The sequence below is a fragment of the Macaca fascicularis genome, chromosome 18, assembly GCF_037993035.2.
Source record: "Macaca fascicularis isolate 582-1 chromosome 18, T2T-MFA8v1.1".
NCBI lineage: Eukaryota > Metazoa > Chordata > Mammalia > Primates > Cercopithecidae > Macaca > Macaca fascicularis.
The window spans coordinates 66743862-66763056 of NC_088392.1; the positions used below are offsets into that span (position 1 = coordinate 66743862).

Consider the following 19195-nt stretch of genomic DNA (forward strand, 5'->3'; position numbering starts at 1 on the left):
TAGTACCTCATCCCAATTCAACAAAAGCTGGAGAGTTTTAAAAAACTATTAAAATATAGCCTTTCTTTTTTGTTTAAAAAAAAAAAAAGACTTAAATGCTAGACACTGGTATGACCTAGAGAAGAGCAACTGATTAAGAAAAATCTGTCATGATTAAAATGAAGTCACTGCTCAATGTAAATACCAAGGGAAGATGAAGTAAAAAGAAAAGAACTGAAAGGCAACAAATCAGACTACAACTATCGTATTTTCAAAATTGTATTAGGTATCACTACACAAAGTAAATAAAAACTCTTAAGTTAGAGTGCAAAATGAAAGCGCCTTATTGTTTTAAAGGTGCAAAAGCAAAATATCGCAAACATTTTCAACAGAAAACTGATTTATAAATCCATTTATAGAAGATCAAAAAACCAATGTTTAATACCAACTTTAAGTATAAATAAGAAGGAAAAAACTGCTCCATCCTATTGTTTCTGTTTCAACGTCTATGTCTTCTGCTCCTTGCCTTTTGGAGAAAATATTGCGTTGTAAGGCTGACGTCTTTTTGGGCGAGGACAAGGATCAAGATCTTCCTTAATATAACCTTAAAAACAAATCATAAACTTAGAAGACTGTATGTGCAACATGTATTTCTTTCAGCTTATACCTAGTAAACGTTTCTTATTTGATGCTTTGTAAGTTTATATAATTCTGATTATTAGCTTTGTGATGCTGATGATTGATCTCACTATTTAGCATGTTTCCTCATTTATAATAATGACAGCAGTAAACATTTACCAAATGGTTGCATACATCATCTCATATAACTCACATTCGTTTGAAATAGTTTCTACTATACCTGTTTCACAGATGAGGTAATAGAGACCCAAGGAAGTTAAATTACTTGTTCAAGTTCACAAAGCTAGCAAGTAGAGGAGCTGGGACCTGGCCCAAGCTCTTTCTTATTCCAGAACCAGAATTCTTAAACTTTCCTATTCTGCCTCCTATAGGTAGTTGCAAAGGGGGACAAAGTGCTCAACATGAACTCTACTATAAATTTCAGGTACTTATCAAAAACACTTTTTACAGTAGCTATTTCAATAGATGACAATCCCTCTATACCATTCAGACTATTAGATCTCCTAAGGTGTCTCTAAACATGTAATTTTCAGGGGAAGTATTTGCTCTGCCATACGCATAGGGGTGCAATCACAGGCTCTATCCAGACTGATTCTATCTGGTGACCAGGCAGTGAGATATCACATCAAAGGTGACTCAATCTAGCTTAATAATGGGGAAAGCAGAAATACAGTGAAAGCTGTCAAGAGACTTTGCATCTTTTGGAAAAACTATCCTACCGTTAAACATCTGGAGCTTCTCCAAAAGTGAAGAAGGTCTCTCTCCTTGTGCAGTTAAATCATCAGAACTCTTCATTGAGAACAGCTGCTTTTCAAAATTAAATTAAATTAATTGTTTTTTTGAAACAGGGTCTTGCTCTGTTGCCCAGGCTGGAGTGTAGTGGTGCAATCACGGCTCACTGCAGCCTCCACCTCCAGGGCTCAAGCAATCCTTCCATCTCAGCCGCTGGGACCACAGGCATGTGCCATCATACCTGGCTAATTTTATTATTTATTTATTTATTTATTTATTTATTTTTTTGAGACGGAGTCTCGCTCTGTCCCCCAGCCTGGAGTGCAGTGGCCGGATCTCAGCTCACTGCAAGCTTCGCCTCCCGGGTTTACGCCATTCTCCTGCCTCAGCCTCCCGAGAAGCTGGGACTACAGGCGCCCACCACCTCGCCCGGCTAGTTTTTTTTTTTGTATTTTTTTTTTTTTTTTAGTAGAGACGGGGTTTCACCGGGTTAGCCAGGATGGTCTCGATCTCCTGACCTTGTGATCCGCCCATCTCGGCCTCCCAAAGTGCTGGGATTACAGGCTTGAGCCACGGCGCCCGGCCTTATTATTTATTTTGTCTAGACCCAGGGTCTCACTCTGCTGCCACGGCTGGTCTTGAACTCCTGGGCTCAATGGATCCTCCCATCTTGGCCTCCCGAAGTGCTGGGATTACAGGTGTGAGACACTGTGCCCAGGTGAGAACAGTTTCCATAAGATGACAAGGCTGAAATGAAATTCTAGGTGGTATAATTTTATCATCTGACATTTATTTAATGCTAGTTTTTCTTCTAGTGGGTAAAAATTTTAGATGTTTATCTATAACTGACAAACACAGGCCTAAAGCCTGAGGGCTACTAATTAATTAAAAAGTCAAATCATAAATATTCTAAACACTACTATACTTTTCAATCACATACCAGAAGACACATCCCGTTTTCATAAAACTATTTTTTTTTTAAGACAAGTCAGGTACAGTAGTGAGAACGAAGGGAAAGAGTAAAAGAAGGAGTTTGATCTGTAACTGAACGATCAACTGAGATAACTAATGGCCTCTGGAACAGCTAAAACTCAGTATTTTAAACCAAAAGGTAAGACTTAGTCTGCACCTGGGTAGTCTTTGGACCATGGAGAAAATACCAAAAAATAATAAAGAGGTCAGATAAGTCCCTGCTTAGCTAATATTCTTCCTCTCTTGTGGCTTTTTTCTAAACAGCTTCATTCAAGTATACTTGGTATATATAAACTGTACATATGTAATGCGTTTAGTTTATATATATATAAACTATACATATGTAATGCGAATATTTAGTTATGTTTAAGGATGATTTTGAATTAAAATTCTTCATAAAACTAAGAGTATATTGTCTTATTAAAGAGAATGTCTGACTGAATGTCTATACCAACATTCATTTAATAACAAATGAGTTTTGAACTATATGTGCCACATACAAAAAAAGTCTAAGAATACAATCATGTAGAGAATAAAATCTTTAGTTAAAGAGGTCCCTTCAGGCCAGGTGTGGTGGCTCGAGCCTGTAATCCCAGCACTTTGGGAGGCCAAGGCGGGTGGATCACTTGAGGTCAGGAGTTCGAGACAAGCCTGGCCAGAATGGTGAAACCCCATCTCTACTAAAAATACAAAGAAAAAAGAGCTGGGTGTGGTGGCGTGTGCCTGTAGTCCCAGCTATTCAAGAGGCTGAGGCAGGAAAATCGCTTGAACCTGGGAGGTGGAGGTTGCAGTGAGCTGAGATCATGCCACTGCACTCCAGCCTGGGCCTTGCAGAGACTCCATCTCAAAAAAAAAAAAAAAGGCCCCTTCATAAAAACTAGTTATTAAATGCTCTATGAGCTCCTCTGGAATGATATTTTCACAACAAAGGGTCTGTGAAATGGACCCTGCTTAATTAAATAGCTCTTTTAAGGCTAAGGACTCGAGCTTTTCATTTCATTTAAACCAATGATTACAATGAAGTTCAGACCTTAGTGACTATGAATTACTATATGCCTGGAACAGTGGCAATGTCCAGATTAATAATCCTAGCTTGAGCACAGAAATGGGAGTATGCTACCCCAAAGAAAGTTATATGACATGAAGACTTCAGATCACATACCCAACTAACTTAACTTCGGTAGAAAATATAAAACCAGAAAAGTGTGGATCTATATTTTTTAGCATTATGCTGCTGGTAAGACAGAACAAAAATTACTACTCTTGACCTTTTATTAACAGCCTAAAAGCTGAATATATTCTCAAATTATATTAAATGTAAGTGTCATATCTAAACAAGCTAGTTGCATGTCAACAACCTAACAAATAAACATCTTTTTAATTCAGATACCATTTATAAACATACAGCATTCTGGATAAGTGAGGTTTAAAAATCCAAAATTCATAGCAGGAGATTTAAAAAGATTCTCTCTTTTTAAATATAACTTTGCTAGTAGTTTTTGTTAGGTTATTTATTTTATTTAAAGTCATTTTGGCTGGGTGCAGAGGCTCATGGCTGTAATCCCAGCGTTTTGGGAGGTCAAGGCAGGAGGACCACTTGAGGCCAGGAGTTCCAGACCAGCCTGGGCAACATAGTGAGACCCTGTCTCTAGCGAAAAACAAAACAAAAAAGTGCTGGGTGTGGTGGCACATGCCTGTAGTCCTTGCTACCTGGAAGGCTGAGATAGGATAGTTTGAGTCCATAAGTTGGAGGCATCAGTGAGCCATGACTGTGCATGCCACTGCACTCCAGCCCGGGTGACAGAGTGAGGCCCTATATTTAAAAAAAAAAAAAAAAAAAAAAGTCATTTTGATGATACAATAAAAGAGAAATTGTTTTTTGAAATTTGGTAAAGCAGAATAATATAAGCACAATCACATTAAAGTGATATAACCAATCTCTAATTCCAACTAAATTACTGAAGAGTCCTTTTATCTTTAGGAATGTTTTTATGTCACAAAACTACCACCCAACCTGCAGAAAAGGTAAAGAAACCATAGAAAAAAAAGTGCATGTTCACATTTGGGCACATACAGTATTTTATTTTATTATCTTATTTCATTTTATTTTTGAGACAGAGTCTTGCTCTGTTGCCCAGGCTGGAGTGCAATGGCACAATCTTGGCTCACGGCAACCTCCATCTCCTATGTTCAAGTGATTCACTTGCCTCAGCCTCCCCAGTAGCTGGGACTACAGGCGTGTGCCACCATGCCTGGCTAATTTTTTGTATTTTAGTAGAGATGGGACTTCACCACGTTGGCCAGGCTGGTCTTTAACTCCTGACCTCAGGTGATCCATCCGCCTCGGCCTGCCAAAGTGTTGGGATTATAGGCATGAGCCACTGTGCCCGGCCAAGTATTTAAAAAAATTAATTATAAAATGTTGCAATCTATACTCTCACCTCTTTCCATACAAGTCTGAGTGGAAGGAAAACCAACTTCCCAAAAATTCTCTGGTGTGTTGGGTGGAATGTAGCGGAATCGGTGTCTTGAGCAGGAAGCCAACTTCTTTTCTCTTTCTTCTGCTGGCATATCTGCATAATACTAACAATAAAAACTGGTAAGTTTTTTCACTGAAGAATAATAAATGGAGTGTTATGCTTATTGATTATAAACTAGAAGCTAAAAAAGCCATTTACTAAGATATTCAGCATTCTAAGGAAACTTAATCCTCACTGATGATACTATTAGTAATTAATTCTTATAGACAGTACTGATGTTGGTCTGTGAAGTGCCTGCTTCACTGATGAGAAAAGGAGCTTGTATCACAATGTAAACCAATAAAGTGCTTCCTTCATCAATAAAGTCTTGCAATGAAAAAAAAAGAAAAGCCAGTTGAACTTGACAGTGTGCTTAGTGATACAGTGGATTTATACACTGGTAGAAAGTCTTTATCCTTATTAGGCCAGTAACAAAAATTCAGAGGTCTACATGTTTCTTAATTGTTATCTGAATATAATGTGTGTTTCAAGGTAATTTTCCGATCTCTACGGTTTTAAAAAACAATTTAGATCTGAATGTTGTAGGCTCCATGAGTTCTCCCTTTAAGGTTTCAGTTAGGATCAAAAGCATACTATTTTTTGGCAACTGTGAAAACACAGAACTTGAACTTCATGCACACAAGGATAAAATTATATGTAAAAATTGTACAGGTTTTTAAGGCCTAGACCTAATGAAAACAAAGCAGTAGTATAAGGTTTAATAGAACATAGATGGACAGAATCACTTTTTTTTTTGAGAGACAAAGTCTTACTCTGTCACCCAGGCTGGGGTGCAGTGACACGATCTTGGCTCGCTGCAACCTCCCACTCCTGTGTTCAAGTGATTCTCTTGCCTCAGTTTCCCAAGTAGCTGGGACTACAGGCATGTGCCACCATGCACAGCTAATTTTGTCTTTTTAGTAGAGACGGGGTTTTACTATATATTAGCCAGGCTGGTCTCGAACTCCTGACCTCAAGTAATCCACCTGTCTCAGCCTCCCAAAGTGCTGGGATTACAGGAATGAGCCACCCAGAATCACATATCTAATCCAGCCAATTCCTTCACTTTACACTTGAGAAATTGAAAATGAAAGTGGTAATTTGCTAAAGATATCACCTATTGAAAGTGACAGACTTAAAACTAGAATTTAAGTTTGAAGTAAAAGCTTTTAATACATTTCTATTTTACGTAGATTAAAGGCTTTAAAGAAGTGTGAAACAACTTTATTCAGGTATCTTTTTCATCATTCTCACGGCCCTAAGTTTAAGCCTTTGTTACCTTAGTCTGGGCTTTGGGATGAGATGACCTTAGAGAATCAGGGATTACTGGAAAAAACATTGCCACTGAATTAAAACATACTTGAGAAACAGTAGTCGGTCAGTGCAGTTCTAAGACGGCAAGCAAATGGGTGAGTGGTAGAACAGGAAATCAGAGAGGAAGTGCAGTGCCAGAGTTTGTTGTCCTTGATAAGGACTTTAGATTCTTTTTCTTAGTGGGATGGGAGGACACTAAAGGATTTTGGGAATGACATGATTTAACTTTCATTCTAAAAAAAGGCCATTCATTGCTGAGCTGAAAGTACATTGTTAACAGACAAGAATGAAAAGTAAAAGAGAATGAGGACAGAAGTACATGGGAACTCTATGTACTTTCTGTACAACTTTGCTGTGAACCTGTAACTGCTCTAAAAAAATAAATATTTATTTATTTCTTTGAGATGGAGTTTCGCTCTTGTTGCCTAGGTTGGAGTGCAATGGAGCGATCTCAGCTCACTGCAACCTCTGCCTCCTGGGTTCAAGCGATTCTCCTGCCTCAGCTTCCCTAGTAGCTGGGATTACAGGCATGCACCACCACATCCAGTTAATATTTGTATTATTAGTAGAGACAGGGTTTTACAATGTTGGCCAGGCTGGTATTGAACTCCTGACCTCAGGTGATCCACCCGCCTCAGCCTCCCAAAATGCTGGAATTAGAGGCGTGAGCCAGTGTGCCCAGTCAAAATAAAAGTTTTAGAGTAAAAAATAAATGACCAGGAGAGCACTTAGAAGCTATTACAATTATAAAATGTTGGCTGGGTGCAGTGGCTCACGCCTGTAATCCCAACACTTTGGGAGGCCGAGGTGGGCGTTTCACAAGGTCAGGAGATTGAGACCATCCTGGCTAAGATAGTGAAACCCCGTCTCTACTGAAAATACAAAAAAATTAGTCAGGCGTGGTGGCGGGTGCCTGTAGTCCCAGCTACTCGGGAAGCTGAGGTGGGAAAATGGCGTGGACCCAAGAGGCAGAGCTTGCAGTGAGCTGAGATGGTGCCACTGTGCTCCAGCCTGGGCAACAGAGCATGACTCCATCTCAAAAAAAGAAAAAAAAAATTAAAAATGTTGCCTTGGTCCAGGGCATTAGTGGTGGTGACAGTAAGTGGATGGATATGGGATATATATATATATATATTTTTTTTTTGAGACGGAGTCTCGCTCTGTCGCCCAGGCTGGAGTGCAGTGCCCATATCTCGGCTCACTGCAAGCTCTGCCTCCCGGGTTTACGCCATTCTCCTGCCTCAGCCTCCCGAATAGCTAGGACTACAGGTGCCCGCCACCTCGCCCGGCTAGTTTTTTTTTTTTGTATTTTTTAGTAGAGACGGGGTTTCACAGTGTTAGCCAGGATGGTCTCGATCTCCTGATCTTGTGATCCGCCTGTCTCAGCCTCCCAAAGTGCTGGGATTACAGGCTCGAGCCACTGCACCTGGCCTGATATGGGATATATTTTGAAGGAAGAATCAACGAATCAATGGGGTTTGTTGATACGTAAGTTATTGAGATGTGAAATAAAAAAGTAGTGAATAACTACAAGATCTCAGGACATATAGGAGATTCAGCGGTGAGGTTTGGGAATTGAGGGCAGATATTGTATGTTTGTTTTTGGACGTGTGAAATTTGAGATCACTACTGCAGATCCACATGAGTATTGCACACTCAACTTGTGGAATAGGCAATGGGATACATTTAAGAACTGCAAGCTTGTAGTTAGTATTTAAGTACATGGGACTGGCACTTACACTTCTGTTTATGATTGAGTAACAGAACAGATTCACCCTCCTACCTAAATTAACTAGAAAAACTAAAATGTACACAATAATGTTTTGCAGAGATTGGATAACAGAAAACACGGGAAATGATTATTGAGAATGAATGCAACTTAACAGCTTTTCTATCAAACTAGCTTTTTTCTAACTAGTAGGATTAGTTCTAGATCGTAGAATTATGGATATAACTAAAAATCAGAGATTTACTCAATGCGGACCATATTCTTTTTTTTTTTTTTTTTGAGACGGAGTCTCGCTCTGTGTCCCGGGCTGGAGTTGCAGTGGCCGGATCTCAGCTCACTGCAAGCTCCGCCTCCCGGGTTCACGCCATTCTCCTGCCTCAGCCTCCCGAGTAGCTGGGACTACAGGCGCCGCCACCTCGCCCGGCTAGTTTTTTGTATTTTTTAGTAGAGACGGGGTTTCACCATGTTCACCAGGTTGGTCTCAATCTCCTGACCTCGTGATCCACCCGTCTCGGCCTCCCAAAGTGCTGGGATTACAGGCTTGAGCCACCGCGCCTGGCCGCGGACCATATTCTTTAAGAAATCATGATATATTGAATTTGTGTAATGATAACTCACGAACTCACATTATAGGCTTTTGCTTGTATTGCCAAACTGCTTTTCAAAATAGTGATCCCCATTGTTAGTACATAAGAGCATATTTTTACCCAATGCTTACCTGCATTACAATCTAGTCATACTTTCACATATAATTTTCATGTGCTTGGTTATCAAATTTTCTAGCCCACAGGTTAAAAAGGAAATTTAAAAGGGGAAGTAAATTGCTGAAGGCAGGCATCTGAGAGCTAATGGACAACAAGGGAAGAAATAAAAACAGCATGTTCCAGGTCAAAACAGAACCTGCCTGGGACTATTTAGTAAAAGGACAATCAGTACAGTTGGCCCTTCATATCCTTGGGTTCTGCATTCATGGATTCAACCAGCCATGGATCAAAAATATTCAGGAAAAAAACCTGCATCTGTATTAAACATGTACAGACTATTTTTCTTGTCATTCCCTATGCAATACAGTATAACAACTATTTACATAGCATTTACATTGTAATAGGGATCATAAGTAATTAGAGGTAATTTAAAGCATAATGAAAGAATGTGCATGGTTATAGGCAAACACTACGTCATTTTATATCAGGGACTTGAGCATCTGTGATTTTGGTATCCACAGTAGGTCCTGAAGCCAGTTTTCCACAGATACAAAGGGATGTCTGTACCAGCTACTTCAACATCCAAGACAGCCCATGTATAAAAGGAAAAATGTAAGTGTTTAACTGTTTATTCATTGTATCTTGTTTAGGAAGAAAAATTTTTGGTGCGGTGACTCACACCAGTAATCCCAGTACTTTAGGAGACTGATTACTCACACCAGTAATCCCAGTACTTTGGGCGGATCACCTGAGGTTGGGAGTTCAAGGCCAGCCTGGCCAACATGGACCTGTCTCTACTAAAAACACAAAATTAGCCGGGCATGGTGGTGCATGCCTGTAATCCCAGCTACTCGGGAGGCGGAGGCAGAGGCAGGAGAATCGTTTGAAGCCGGGAAGTGGAGGTTGTGGTGAGCTGAGATCAAGCCACTGCACTCTAGCCTAGGCAACAACAACAAAACTCTGTCTCAAAAAAAAAAAAAAAAAAAAAAAGAAAAAGAAAAAGAAAAAAAGAACTTGGCCAGCCACGGTGGCTCCCATCTGTAATCCCAGAACTTTGGGAGGCCAAGGTGGCTGGATCAATTGAGGTTAGGAGTTTGAGACCAGCCTGGCCAAATAGTGTAACCCTGTATCTACTAAAAATACAAAATATCCATGCATGGTGGGAAGCTGAGGCAGGAGAATTGCTTGAACCTGGGAAGTGGAGGTTGCAGTGAGCCAAGATCGTGCCACTGCACTCCAGCCTGGGCAACAGGGCAAGAATCCGTCTCAAAAAAAAAAGAAAAAGAAAAAAAAAAAAAAAAAAAGAACTTATATTGGTGGTACCAATTATTTTAAAAAAATTAAGAGTATACCTAATTTCCTGAGAATGCTGGTGAAAATAATGCTTTTTTTTGAGACGAAGTTTCACTCTTGTTGCCCAGGCTGGAGCACAATGGCATGATCTCAGCTCACTGCAACCTCCGCTTCCGGGGTTCAAGCAATTCTCCTTCCTGCCTCAGCCTCCTAAGTAGTGGGATTACAGGCAACTGCCACCATGCCCAGCTAATTTTTGTAATTTAGTAGAGACGGGGTTTCACCAAGCTGATTAGGCTGGTCTTGAACTTCTGACCTCAGGTGATTCACCCTCCTCGGACTACTACCAAAGGTTTCCCTAAATAGTGTATGTATAGGAGCATTTGCTATAACATAACACAAGGGGCAACAACTAATGCAAATACAGAAAAATGGCATGAATGTCTTAAGCTGGCCATAAGAACTAGGGCTTACACCCCAGAAACTGAGGGTTTTTCATCTGTTTATATCTCTCAGGTCACAGCCAGAATACTTTTTTTTTTTTGGAGACAGTCTTGCTCTGTCACCCAGGCTGCAGTACAGTGTTGCAATCTCTGCCTCCCAGGTTCAAGCAATTCTCATGCCTCAGCCTCCTGAGTAGCTGGAATTACAGGTATGCACCACCACACCCAGCTAATTTTTGTATTTTTTAGTAGTGGCGGGGTTTCGCCATGTTGGCCAGGCTGGTCTCGATCTTCTGGCTTCAAGTGATCTGCCCTACTCAGCCTCCCAAAATGCTGAGATTAGAGGCATAAGCCACCGCACCCAACCCAGAATACTCCTTATTCCTTCTGTTATGCCTGGCTCAAATGAGAGGTTTCTATAACAAATATGGTTTGTATATGTGATTTTAAAATCATGCATTTATTATCTATAAAGTCATACTTAAAAAAAATTAGTATCTACATTAGTACTTACAATTTCACATTCCTTACATGTGTGCCCAAGCAGTTTTCTTCTCTCCTCTTTTTTCCGAACCACCTCAATATGAGGAAAATTTTGCAAGCTAGTCTCTCTGGGGGAAAAATGAATTAAATTAACAAAGCTTAGAGTTCAGAGGAGAAATAATCCCCAAAACATTCATTCATTTCTATATGAGTCACGGAGAGTATGTCTAGACACATGTATTTGCTTCTATTTTTCAGGATATAAGAAAAATCATAAATTTTAAACAAATGATTACCTATAGGGATGGGGAGCTAATAAGATATAGAGGCCAAGAATAGGAGTGAGATTTATCTGAATGTACTTGTAGTCTGGTAGAATGTACACACTTTGTGTCCATTATACACATTTTATATACATTATATTATATAATGTATAAAGTATATAAAGTATACATTATATATATAATGTATAAAGTATACATTATACTTCATATACTTTTACAATAATTAAATATGAAAAGAAAAAAACCCAATTCCTAAAAAATCAAAAGCGAAATAAACCTGGGTACTGAGTTGGTGGCATAACTATGCAAAAAATAATTATCCCAAATGACTTAAAAAAAACACACACACACACACACACAGTGATTTGACCGTACATTTCTAACAGAATATATTTTAAGGACAAAAGAGCATACAAAAAGTTTTCAAACTATTTTCATTAATTATGTTATTGGTAGTATTATTCTGAAGCTGCTTTATCTGTATTGTGGAATAAAATAAATTAAGGAATTATGTTGGTGGCACTGAGAAGTGGGATTTTTGGTAGGTGGGAAAGTAAATATAGACGTAAGAGAGGAGTTTACATAAATATCCTGTGGTCCTGAATCTGAGTTAGAGTGATCAGTATGAAGTATAGTTTACCTTAAAAAAATCAAAGTGATACCCCGGGCGAGGTGGCTCACACCTGTAATCCCAGCACTTTGGGAGGCCAAGGCGGGCAGATCACAAAGTCAGGAGATTGAGACTATCCTGGCTAACACGGTGAAACCCTGTCTCTATCAAAAATATAAAAAATTAGCTGGGTGTGGTGGCGGGCGCCTGTAGTCCCAGCTACTCGGGAGGCGGAGGCAGGAGAATGGCGTGAACCCAGGAGGCACAGCTTGCAGTGAGCTGAGATCGTGCCACTGCACTCCAGCCTGGGTGACAGAGGGAGACTCCGTCTCAAAAAAAAAAAAACAACAAAAAACCCAAAGTGATACAAAAAACCTTCTTTCTAACTCTGTCCACCTAAAAGGCTGAGAAACAATGACTAAAGAACAACCCTGGCAGCCAGACTGCGGCCTAAACACCATTTCTCACTAAAAGGAACTAGGGCTCCAGGAAAAAGGAATTAGGGCTCCAGCAAAAACGGCACATTCCAGATAGCAGAAGCAAGAAAGCTATGAAAGAAGCTTCCTTTAGGCAAAGACTGGACAATCTGAGTATCTCTAAGGATAATGACTGCAATGGATTACAACCCATCAAATATACTTAAATTGATGAGTATATAATGACACCTAAACAAAAAACAACCTAGTCACATTTGGGATGCTAGAGTACCATTTGTTTGGAAAACTGGTAACTAAAAAAAAAGAATTAAGCATTTAACAAAATGACAGCTCTTTAAGAGTCTCACAGGAATAAAAAAAATCTTGGCCTGTTAGATTTCTAAAATTCTCAATAGAAATAAAAATAAAAGGAATAACTTTACTTACTAACTCAATTACCAACATCCTAACTTAAAGAAAAAAATAACAATTTTTTTTAATGAATTACTATGTCTTCAATTCGCTTTAAGAACAAACAGTAGGTGACAGTAAGTAACAGAATTTGCAATCTCTGTGAAAGGCAGAAAGTCACATTATGGTTAAATCAAGACGCTTAGGGTCAGGCAAGGTGGTTCACGCCTGTAATCTCAAGACTTTGGGAGGCCCATGTGGGTGGATTACCTTAAGTGACAAGTTCAAGACCAGCCTAATCAACATGGTGAAACTCCGTCTCTACTAAAAATACAAAAATTAGCCAGGCATGGTGGCGGCCACCTGTAATACCAGCTACTTGGGAGGCTGAGGCAGGAGAATTGCTTGAACCCAGGAGGCAGAGTATGCAGTGAGCTGAGATCACGCCATTGCACTCCAGACTGGGCAACAAGAGTGAAACTCCATCTCAAAAAAAAAAAAAAAGAAAACAAAAAGAAACAAAAACAAAAACAACCCAAAAAAGATGCTTAAAGGTTTGTTTTGATTTTAAAGATTCAAAAATCCTCATAAAGTAATTCTGAAGCATAATAAACCTAAATGTTACTACCTATTTTACTAAGTCTTGGCACACTGCAACCTCCACCTCCCAAGTTCACGCCATTCTCCTGCCTCCTGAGTAGTGGGGACTATAGGTGCCCACTACTATGCCCAGCTAATTTTTTGTATTTTTAGTAGAGACAGGGTTTCACCAAGTTAGCCAGGATGGTCTCCATCTCCTGACCTTGTGATCCCCCTGCCTTGGCCTCCCAGAACTGCTGGGATAACAAGCGTGAGCCACCGTGCCTGGCCTACCTAGTCTTATACTACATAAAACTTGTACAATTTAATAAATGCCCCAAGTTGAAAATAAGATAGAATAAAAAGACGATTTTTAAAAAAATAATAAAACAGGCTGGGTGTGGTGGCTCATGCCTGTAATCCCATTAGTTTGGGAGGCTGAGGCAGGTGGATCACCTGAGGTCAGGAGTTTGAGACCAGTCTGGCCAACATGGTGAAACCCCATCTCTAATAATAATACACAAATTATCCAGGCCTGGTGGCGGGCACCTGTAATCCAAGCTACTTGGGAGACCGAGGCAGGAGAATCACTTGAACCCAGGAGACAGAGGTTGCAGTGAGCAGAGATTGTGCCACTGTACTCCAGCCTGGGCGACAGAATGAAACTCCATCTCAAAAATATATATATATATAAAAATATATATACACACACACACACAAACACACACACATACACACAAGAAAAATAAAGCAGAGAAAATCACTATTATCACTGCCAAAAAAAGGTGATGGTGGTAAAAATTTCCTTATTTGTAAAATTTGTCATTTTTATGCTTGAGTCTTTTTTTTATGACCATAAAGTAAATAATTTTAACTTAACCAAAGTAGCTATTTAACAGTTTAGAGATACTCTGACAAAGACAGCTCTATTGGCCAGGTGTGGTGGCTCAAGCCTGTAATCCCAGCACTTTGAGAGGCCGAGGCAGATGGATGGCTGAGCCCAAGAGTTCAAGATTAGTCTTGGCAACGTGGTGAAACCCTGTCTCTACAAAAAATAATTAGCCGGGTGTGGTAGTATGTGCCTGTAGTCCCAGATACTCAGGAGGCTGAGGTGGGAGTATTGCTTGAGCCTAGGAGGTGGAGGTTGCAGTGAGCTGAGATGAAGCCATTGTACTCTAGACTGGATGACAGAGCAAGACCCTGTCTCAAAAAAAAAAAAAAAAAAAAAAAAGAGAGAAATAAAAGACAGCTCTATTGTACTTCTAGTCACATTGCTGGTATAAATAAAAACCAACTTACCTTTCATTATCTTTAAAATACGGCTCCACAAATGCTTTCTGTTTGACTTTGTCTTGTTTATCACCATGAGCTATAAATAAAACATGCACATTACAAACTAAATGTATAACTTAATGAGAAATAATTAACTAGCTTGGAAGAAAATGACATGTACTCAAACTTCCATTTTCATTGGGTTTCATACTCTAGGCCTCTGAGCAACTCATTTAAATTTTCTGTAACTATGTAACTACTTTTTTTTTTTTTTTTTTTTGAGACGGAGTCTTGCTCTGTCACCTAGGCTGGAGTACAGTGGCAGGATCTCAGCTTACTGCAAGCTCCACCTCCCGGGTTTATGCCATTCTCCTGCCTCAGCCTCCCAAGTAGCTGGGACTACAGGCGCCCACCACCACGCCTGGCTAATTTTTTGTGTTTTTAGTAGAGACGGGGTTTCACCATGTTAGCCAGGATGAACTCAATCTCCTGACCTCATGATCCGCTCGCCTTGGCCTCCCAAAGTGCTGGGATTACAGGCGTGAGCCACCACGCCCGGCCTCTGTAACTACTTTTTTCTTTCTTTTGCATCTGCATAATGAGGCGGGCGCTGTTTCATTTACCTCAAAATTACTAGACAGCTAAAAGTCATTATCTCAGAAAGTATTTCAGAGTTTAAAAGAAATACTCAGATGACCACTATTATTGTTTGACAAGAAACGACAATGAAAAGACACCTTTCAATATTAATTTTGGCTGGGTACAGTGGCTCATACCTGTAATCTCAGCACTTTGGGAGGCTGAGGTGGGTAGATCACCTGAGGTCAGGAGTTCGAGACCAGCCTGGCCAACATGCTGAAACCCTGTCTCTACTAAAAACATAAAAATTAGCTGGGCATGGTGGCAGGCGCCTGTAATCCCAGCTACTTGGGAGGCTGAGGCAGGAGAATCGCTTGAACCAGGGAGTTGGAGGTTGCAGTGAGCTGAGATCGTGCCACTGCACTCCAGCCTGGCAACAGAGCAAGACCCCGTCTCAAAAAAATAAAAAAAATTACACATAATTATACATCTTTATAGAGTGTGATACTCTGATATATGTATACAATGTGTAATGACCAAATTAGGATAATTAGCATATCTGTCACCTCAAACATTTGTTTGTCATTTCTTTGTGTTGGGAACATTCAAAATCTGTGCTTTTAGCTATCTGAGAACATATATTGTTGTTAATTATAGTCACCATATAGTGCTATTGAACACTACAACTTATTCTATTTAGCATTTTGTTTATTTTTCTTTGTTTTTTGGAGACAGAGTCTTGCTCTGTTGCCCAGGTTGGAGTGCAGTGACATGATCTAGGCTCACTGCAACTTCCGCCTCCCAGGTTCAAGAGATTCTCCTGCCTCAGCCTCCCGAGTAGCTGGGACTACATGTGCACACCACCACGCCCGGCTACTTTTTTGTATTTTTAGTAGAGACGGGGTTTCACCATGTTAGCCAGGATGGTCTCGATCTCCTGACTGTGATCCACCTGCCTCAGCCTCCCAAAATGCTGGGATTACAGGCGTGAGCCACTGTGCCAGGCTCCCTTATTTATTTTTCTTAGAGATCAGGTCTTGCTATGTTGCCCAGGCTGGAGTGTAGGGGCAATTCATAGGCACCGTACTACTACTGATCAGCATGCAAGTTTCGACCTGCTCCATTTTTGAAGTGGGACAGTTCACTGCTCCTTAAGCAACTTAGTGGTCTCCTACTTCTAAGAGGTCACCATATTGATGCTAAACTTAATATGGATCATACCTCAGAACTCCAATACAGCACTACTCCAAGAACTCCAAGGCTCAAGCTATCCTCCTCCTCAGCCTCTTGGGTGGCTGAGACCATGGGTGCCTGCCACCTTGCTTGGCTAGCTGTATTTTTATATTAATTAACCCACCTTTGGCTACCCCAGTCTTCCCCACCTCTAGTAACCACTATTCTACTCTCTACATCTATGAGATCAACTTTTTCAGATTCCACATACAAATAACAACATGTGGTATTTATCTTTCTGTGCCTGTCTTATTTCATCTAATATGATGTTGTCCAAACTCATTGATGTTTGCACAAATGACAGAATTTTGTTCTTTTTAGTGGCTAAATAGTATTTTTTTTGTGTGTATGTATATGTGTATCTATACATATATATATTTATATATATAGTTTTCTTTAACTATTTATCTGTAAATAGACACTTAGGCTGATTCCGTATCTTGGTTATTCTGAACAGTGCTGCAATAAATGTGAGTGCAGATATCTCTAACATACTGATTTCCTTTCCTTTGAATATACACCCAGTAGTGGGACTGCTGGATCTATGATAGTTCCATTTTTAGTTTTTTTTTTTTTGAGACGGAGTCTCGCTTTGTTGCCCAGGGTGGAGCACAGTGGCGTGATCTTGGCTCACTGCAAGTTCCACCTCCTTGGTTCACGCCATTCTCCTGCCTCAGCCTCCCGAGTAGCTGGGACTACAGATGCCTGCCACCACATCCGCTTAATTTTTTTTTTTTCTCAGTAGAGACAGGGTTTCACCATGTTAGCTAGGATGGTCTCAATCTCCTGACCTCGTGATCCACCCGCCTCGGCCATTTTTAGTTTTTTGAGGAATCTTCATACTATTTTCTAAAATGGCTATACTAATTAACATTGCCACCAATCCTGTTGATTTTTATAATACATCTTTAAGGTAAGTTATAACTAGAGAATAAACAGATTAAAGATTTTATCAGAAAATTGGTGACAAAGATTAAAAACTAGAGCACATAACTTGGGACGTGACTCCTAAGATGTCTAGACTCAAACAGCTAAATGCCAGCATCTATTCAAAGAATCAAAATTTACTGAGCATTGTGCTAAGTTCCAGACATACAATGTATAACGAGAGAGAGCAGGTCTCCTGTCTTCATGGAGTTTACATTACAGTGAGGAAAACAGACATTAAGCAAGCAGAGAGTTAAATGTTAAGCAAGTAGATAGTTAAGGGTTATGTGAGAAAGCACATGTAAGGTAGTAACTGGGTTGAGAAAATAAAATAAATACATAACAAATCCTAAATTATATGCCTGGGTGACTGGGAAAAATAAAAACGTCTGAAGATTTTTTGGTAGGAAGTAAATGGAAATTGGCTTAGACATGTTACGTTTAAGCTGAAGAGACAAAAGTATCTCACAGTACTCAGAAATGCAAGACTGGGATTCATCAGAGAAGTTAAACCTAGAGATGCAGATTTGGAATCATTTTCAGAGGTAGGGCTAATAAAAGCTGTGAGAGAAAACAAGTTGCGATGAAGAAAGAGTCTTGGGGATATTCTAGGAAAGAAGCTGTGATAAATAAAAAGAACGATGCAGCATCGTCAGAAAAGCTAAGTGAGAAGAAATTCTGGGATAGTCAAGTGTCAAATGTAACTTAAAACAAGGAACAGAAATTAATAAGTACGCCTTTGCAAAAAAATATTCTTTTTGTTTGAAGTGAAACCTATTTGCAAAAGGTCCTTCGTGGGGGGAAAAAGGATACTGAACAGCTGTAAATTTTTATTTCAAAATTTACTTGATGGAGTTTTTGCCATGGACTAAGCAAGCAAAAGACTACTGTCCTCTATCTTTGGTTTCGGTCTCATTCATTTTTGAGTTACGGGCTGTTTTAAAAACCTCATGAAAACATGAGCATAATCAAGATTGTGCCACAGCAGAACATATGTTCATTTAAACCAGCATAAAACAATCTTTGCACTAGATTAAAAATTCGGACCAATTTAATAACAATGAGAAAAATGAGAGATTTAACAAAAATTACAATTTTCAATCCAGATTATCTACTTAGATTTTCAATTATTCTTTTTCTGATTGCTATCCTACATTAAAAAATTACTGCTTCTAATGAAAGAGATATTAAGACTAATACACATAGTTACATTACGTATTTTGGCTGGTAAGATAAAGCATTCACAGCAGAAAACAGATCTGAATTTTCCTGTTTTGAATTTAATTATTACTATATATTTTTTGAGACAGGGTCTCACTCTGTTGCCCAGGCTGTAGTATAATTATTTATTTATTTTGAGACAGGGTCTCACTCTGTTGCCCAGGCTGTAGTATAATTATTTATTTGGAGACAGGGTCTCACCTCTGTTGCCCAGGCTGTAGTATAATTATTTATTTATTTTGAGACAGGGTCTCACTCTGTTGCCCAGGCTGTAGTATAATTATTTATTTATTTTGAGACAGGGTCTCACTCTGTTGCCCAGGCTGTAGTATAATTATTTATTTGGAGACAGGGTCTCACTCTGTTGCCCAGGCTGTAGTGCAGTGGGTGATCCACTGACGCAGCCACAGCCTTCTGGGTGTTCAAGCGATCCTCTCGCCCCAGCCCCCAAGTAGCTGGGACTACAGATACGTGCCACCATGCCGAGCTAATTTTTGTAGAAATGAGGTTTTGTCTTATTGCCCAGGCTGGTCTTGAACTCCTGAGTTCAAGCAATCCATCTGCCTTGGCCTTCCAAAGTGCCGGGATTACAGGTGCGAACTGCTGTGCCTGGCTAGATCTGAATGTTCTACAAAATTTTCTCCTTCTACTTTATTATAGTTAATTTAATAATTAACAGAAGTTTCTCAAAAATTTTATCAATTTTATGCGTATTTAGAAAGAAATTTCTAATACCAAACTAATGTTAGTTTCTTAGTTCTAATAAGTATTTTATAGCTATATAACACGTTAACATAAGGAGAGGTTGAGTGAAAGGTACAGGAGAATGCCGAACAATTTTCTGGAACTCTTATTA

The 19195-nt window shown here is 39.6% G+C and overlaps 1 protein-coding gene across 12 annotated transcripts in view; it reads right to left on the bottom strand.

Moving 5' to 3' along the window:
• Positions 1 to 247: 247 nt before the first annotated feature.
• RBBP8 (RB binding protein 8, endonuclease) overlaps positions 248 to 19195 on the bottom strand; it is a 114903-nt gene continuing 95955 nt past the window's right edge. For 11 of the 12 annotated variants that reach the window (XM_065534016.2, XM_065534022.2, XM_065534019.2 and 8 more), the window contains 4 exons: positions 14407 to 14476; positions 10839 to 10935; positions 4764 to 4905; positions 248 to 583 (listed from right to left, as the gene is read on the bottom strand). In XM_065534016.2, coding sequence (XP_065390088.1) covers positions 486 to 583; positions 4764 to 4905; positions 10839 to 10935; positions 14407 to 14476 — 407 coding nt within the window. In that variant the 3' untranslated portion in view covers positions 248 to 485. The remainder of the gene's footprint in view (positions 584 to 4763; positions 4906 to 10838; positions 10936 to 14406; positions 14477 to 19195) is intronic. The other variant, XM_074022735.1, reaches the window with a different exon arrangement.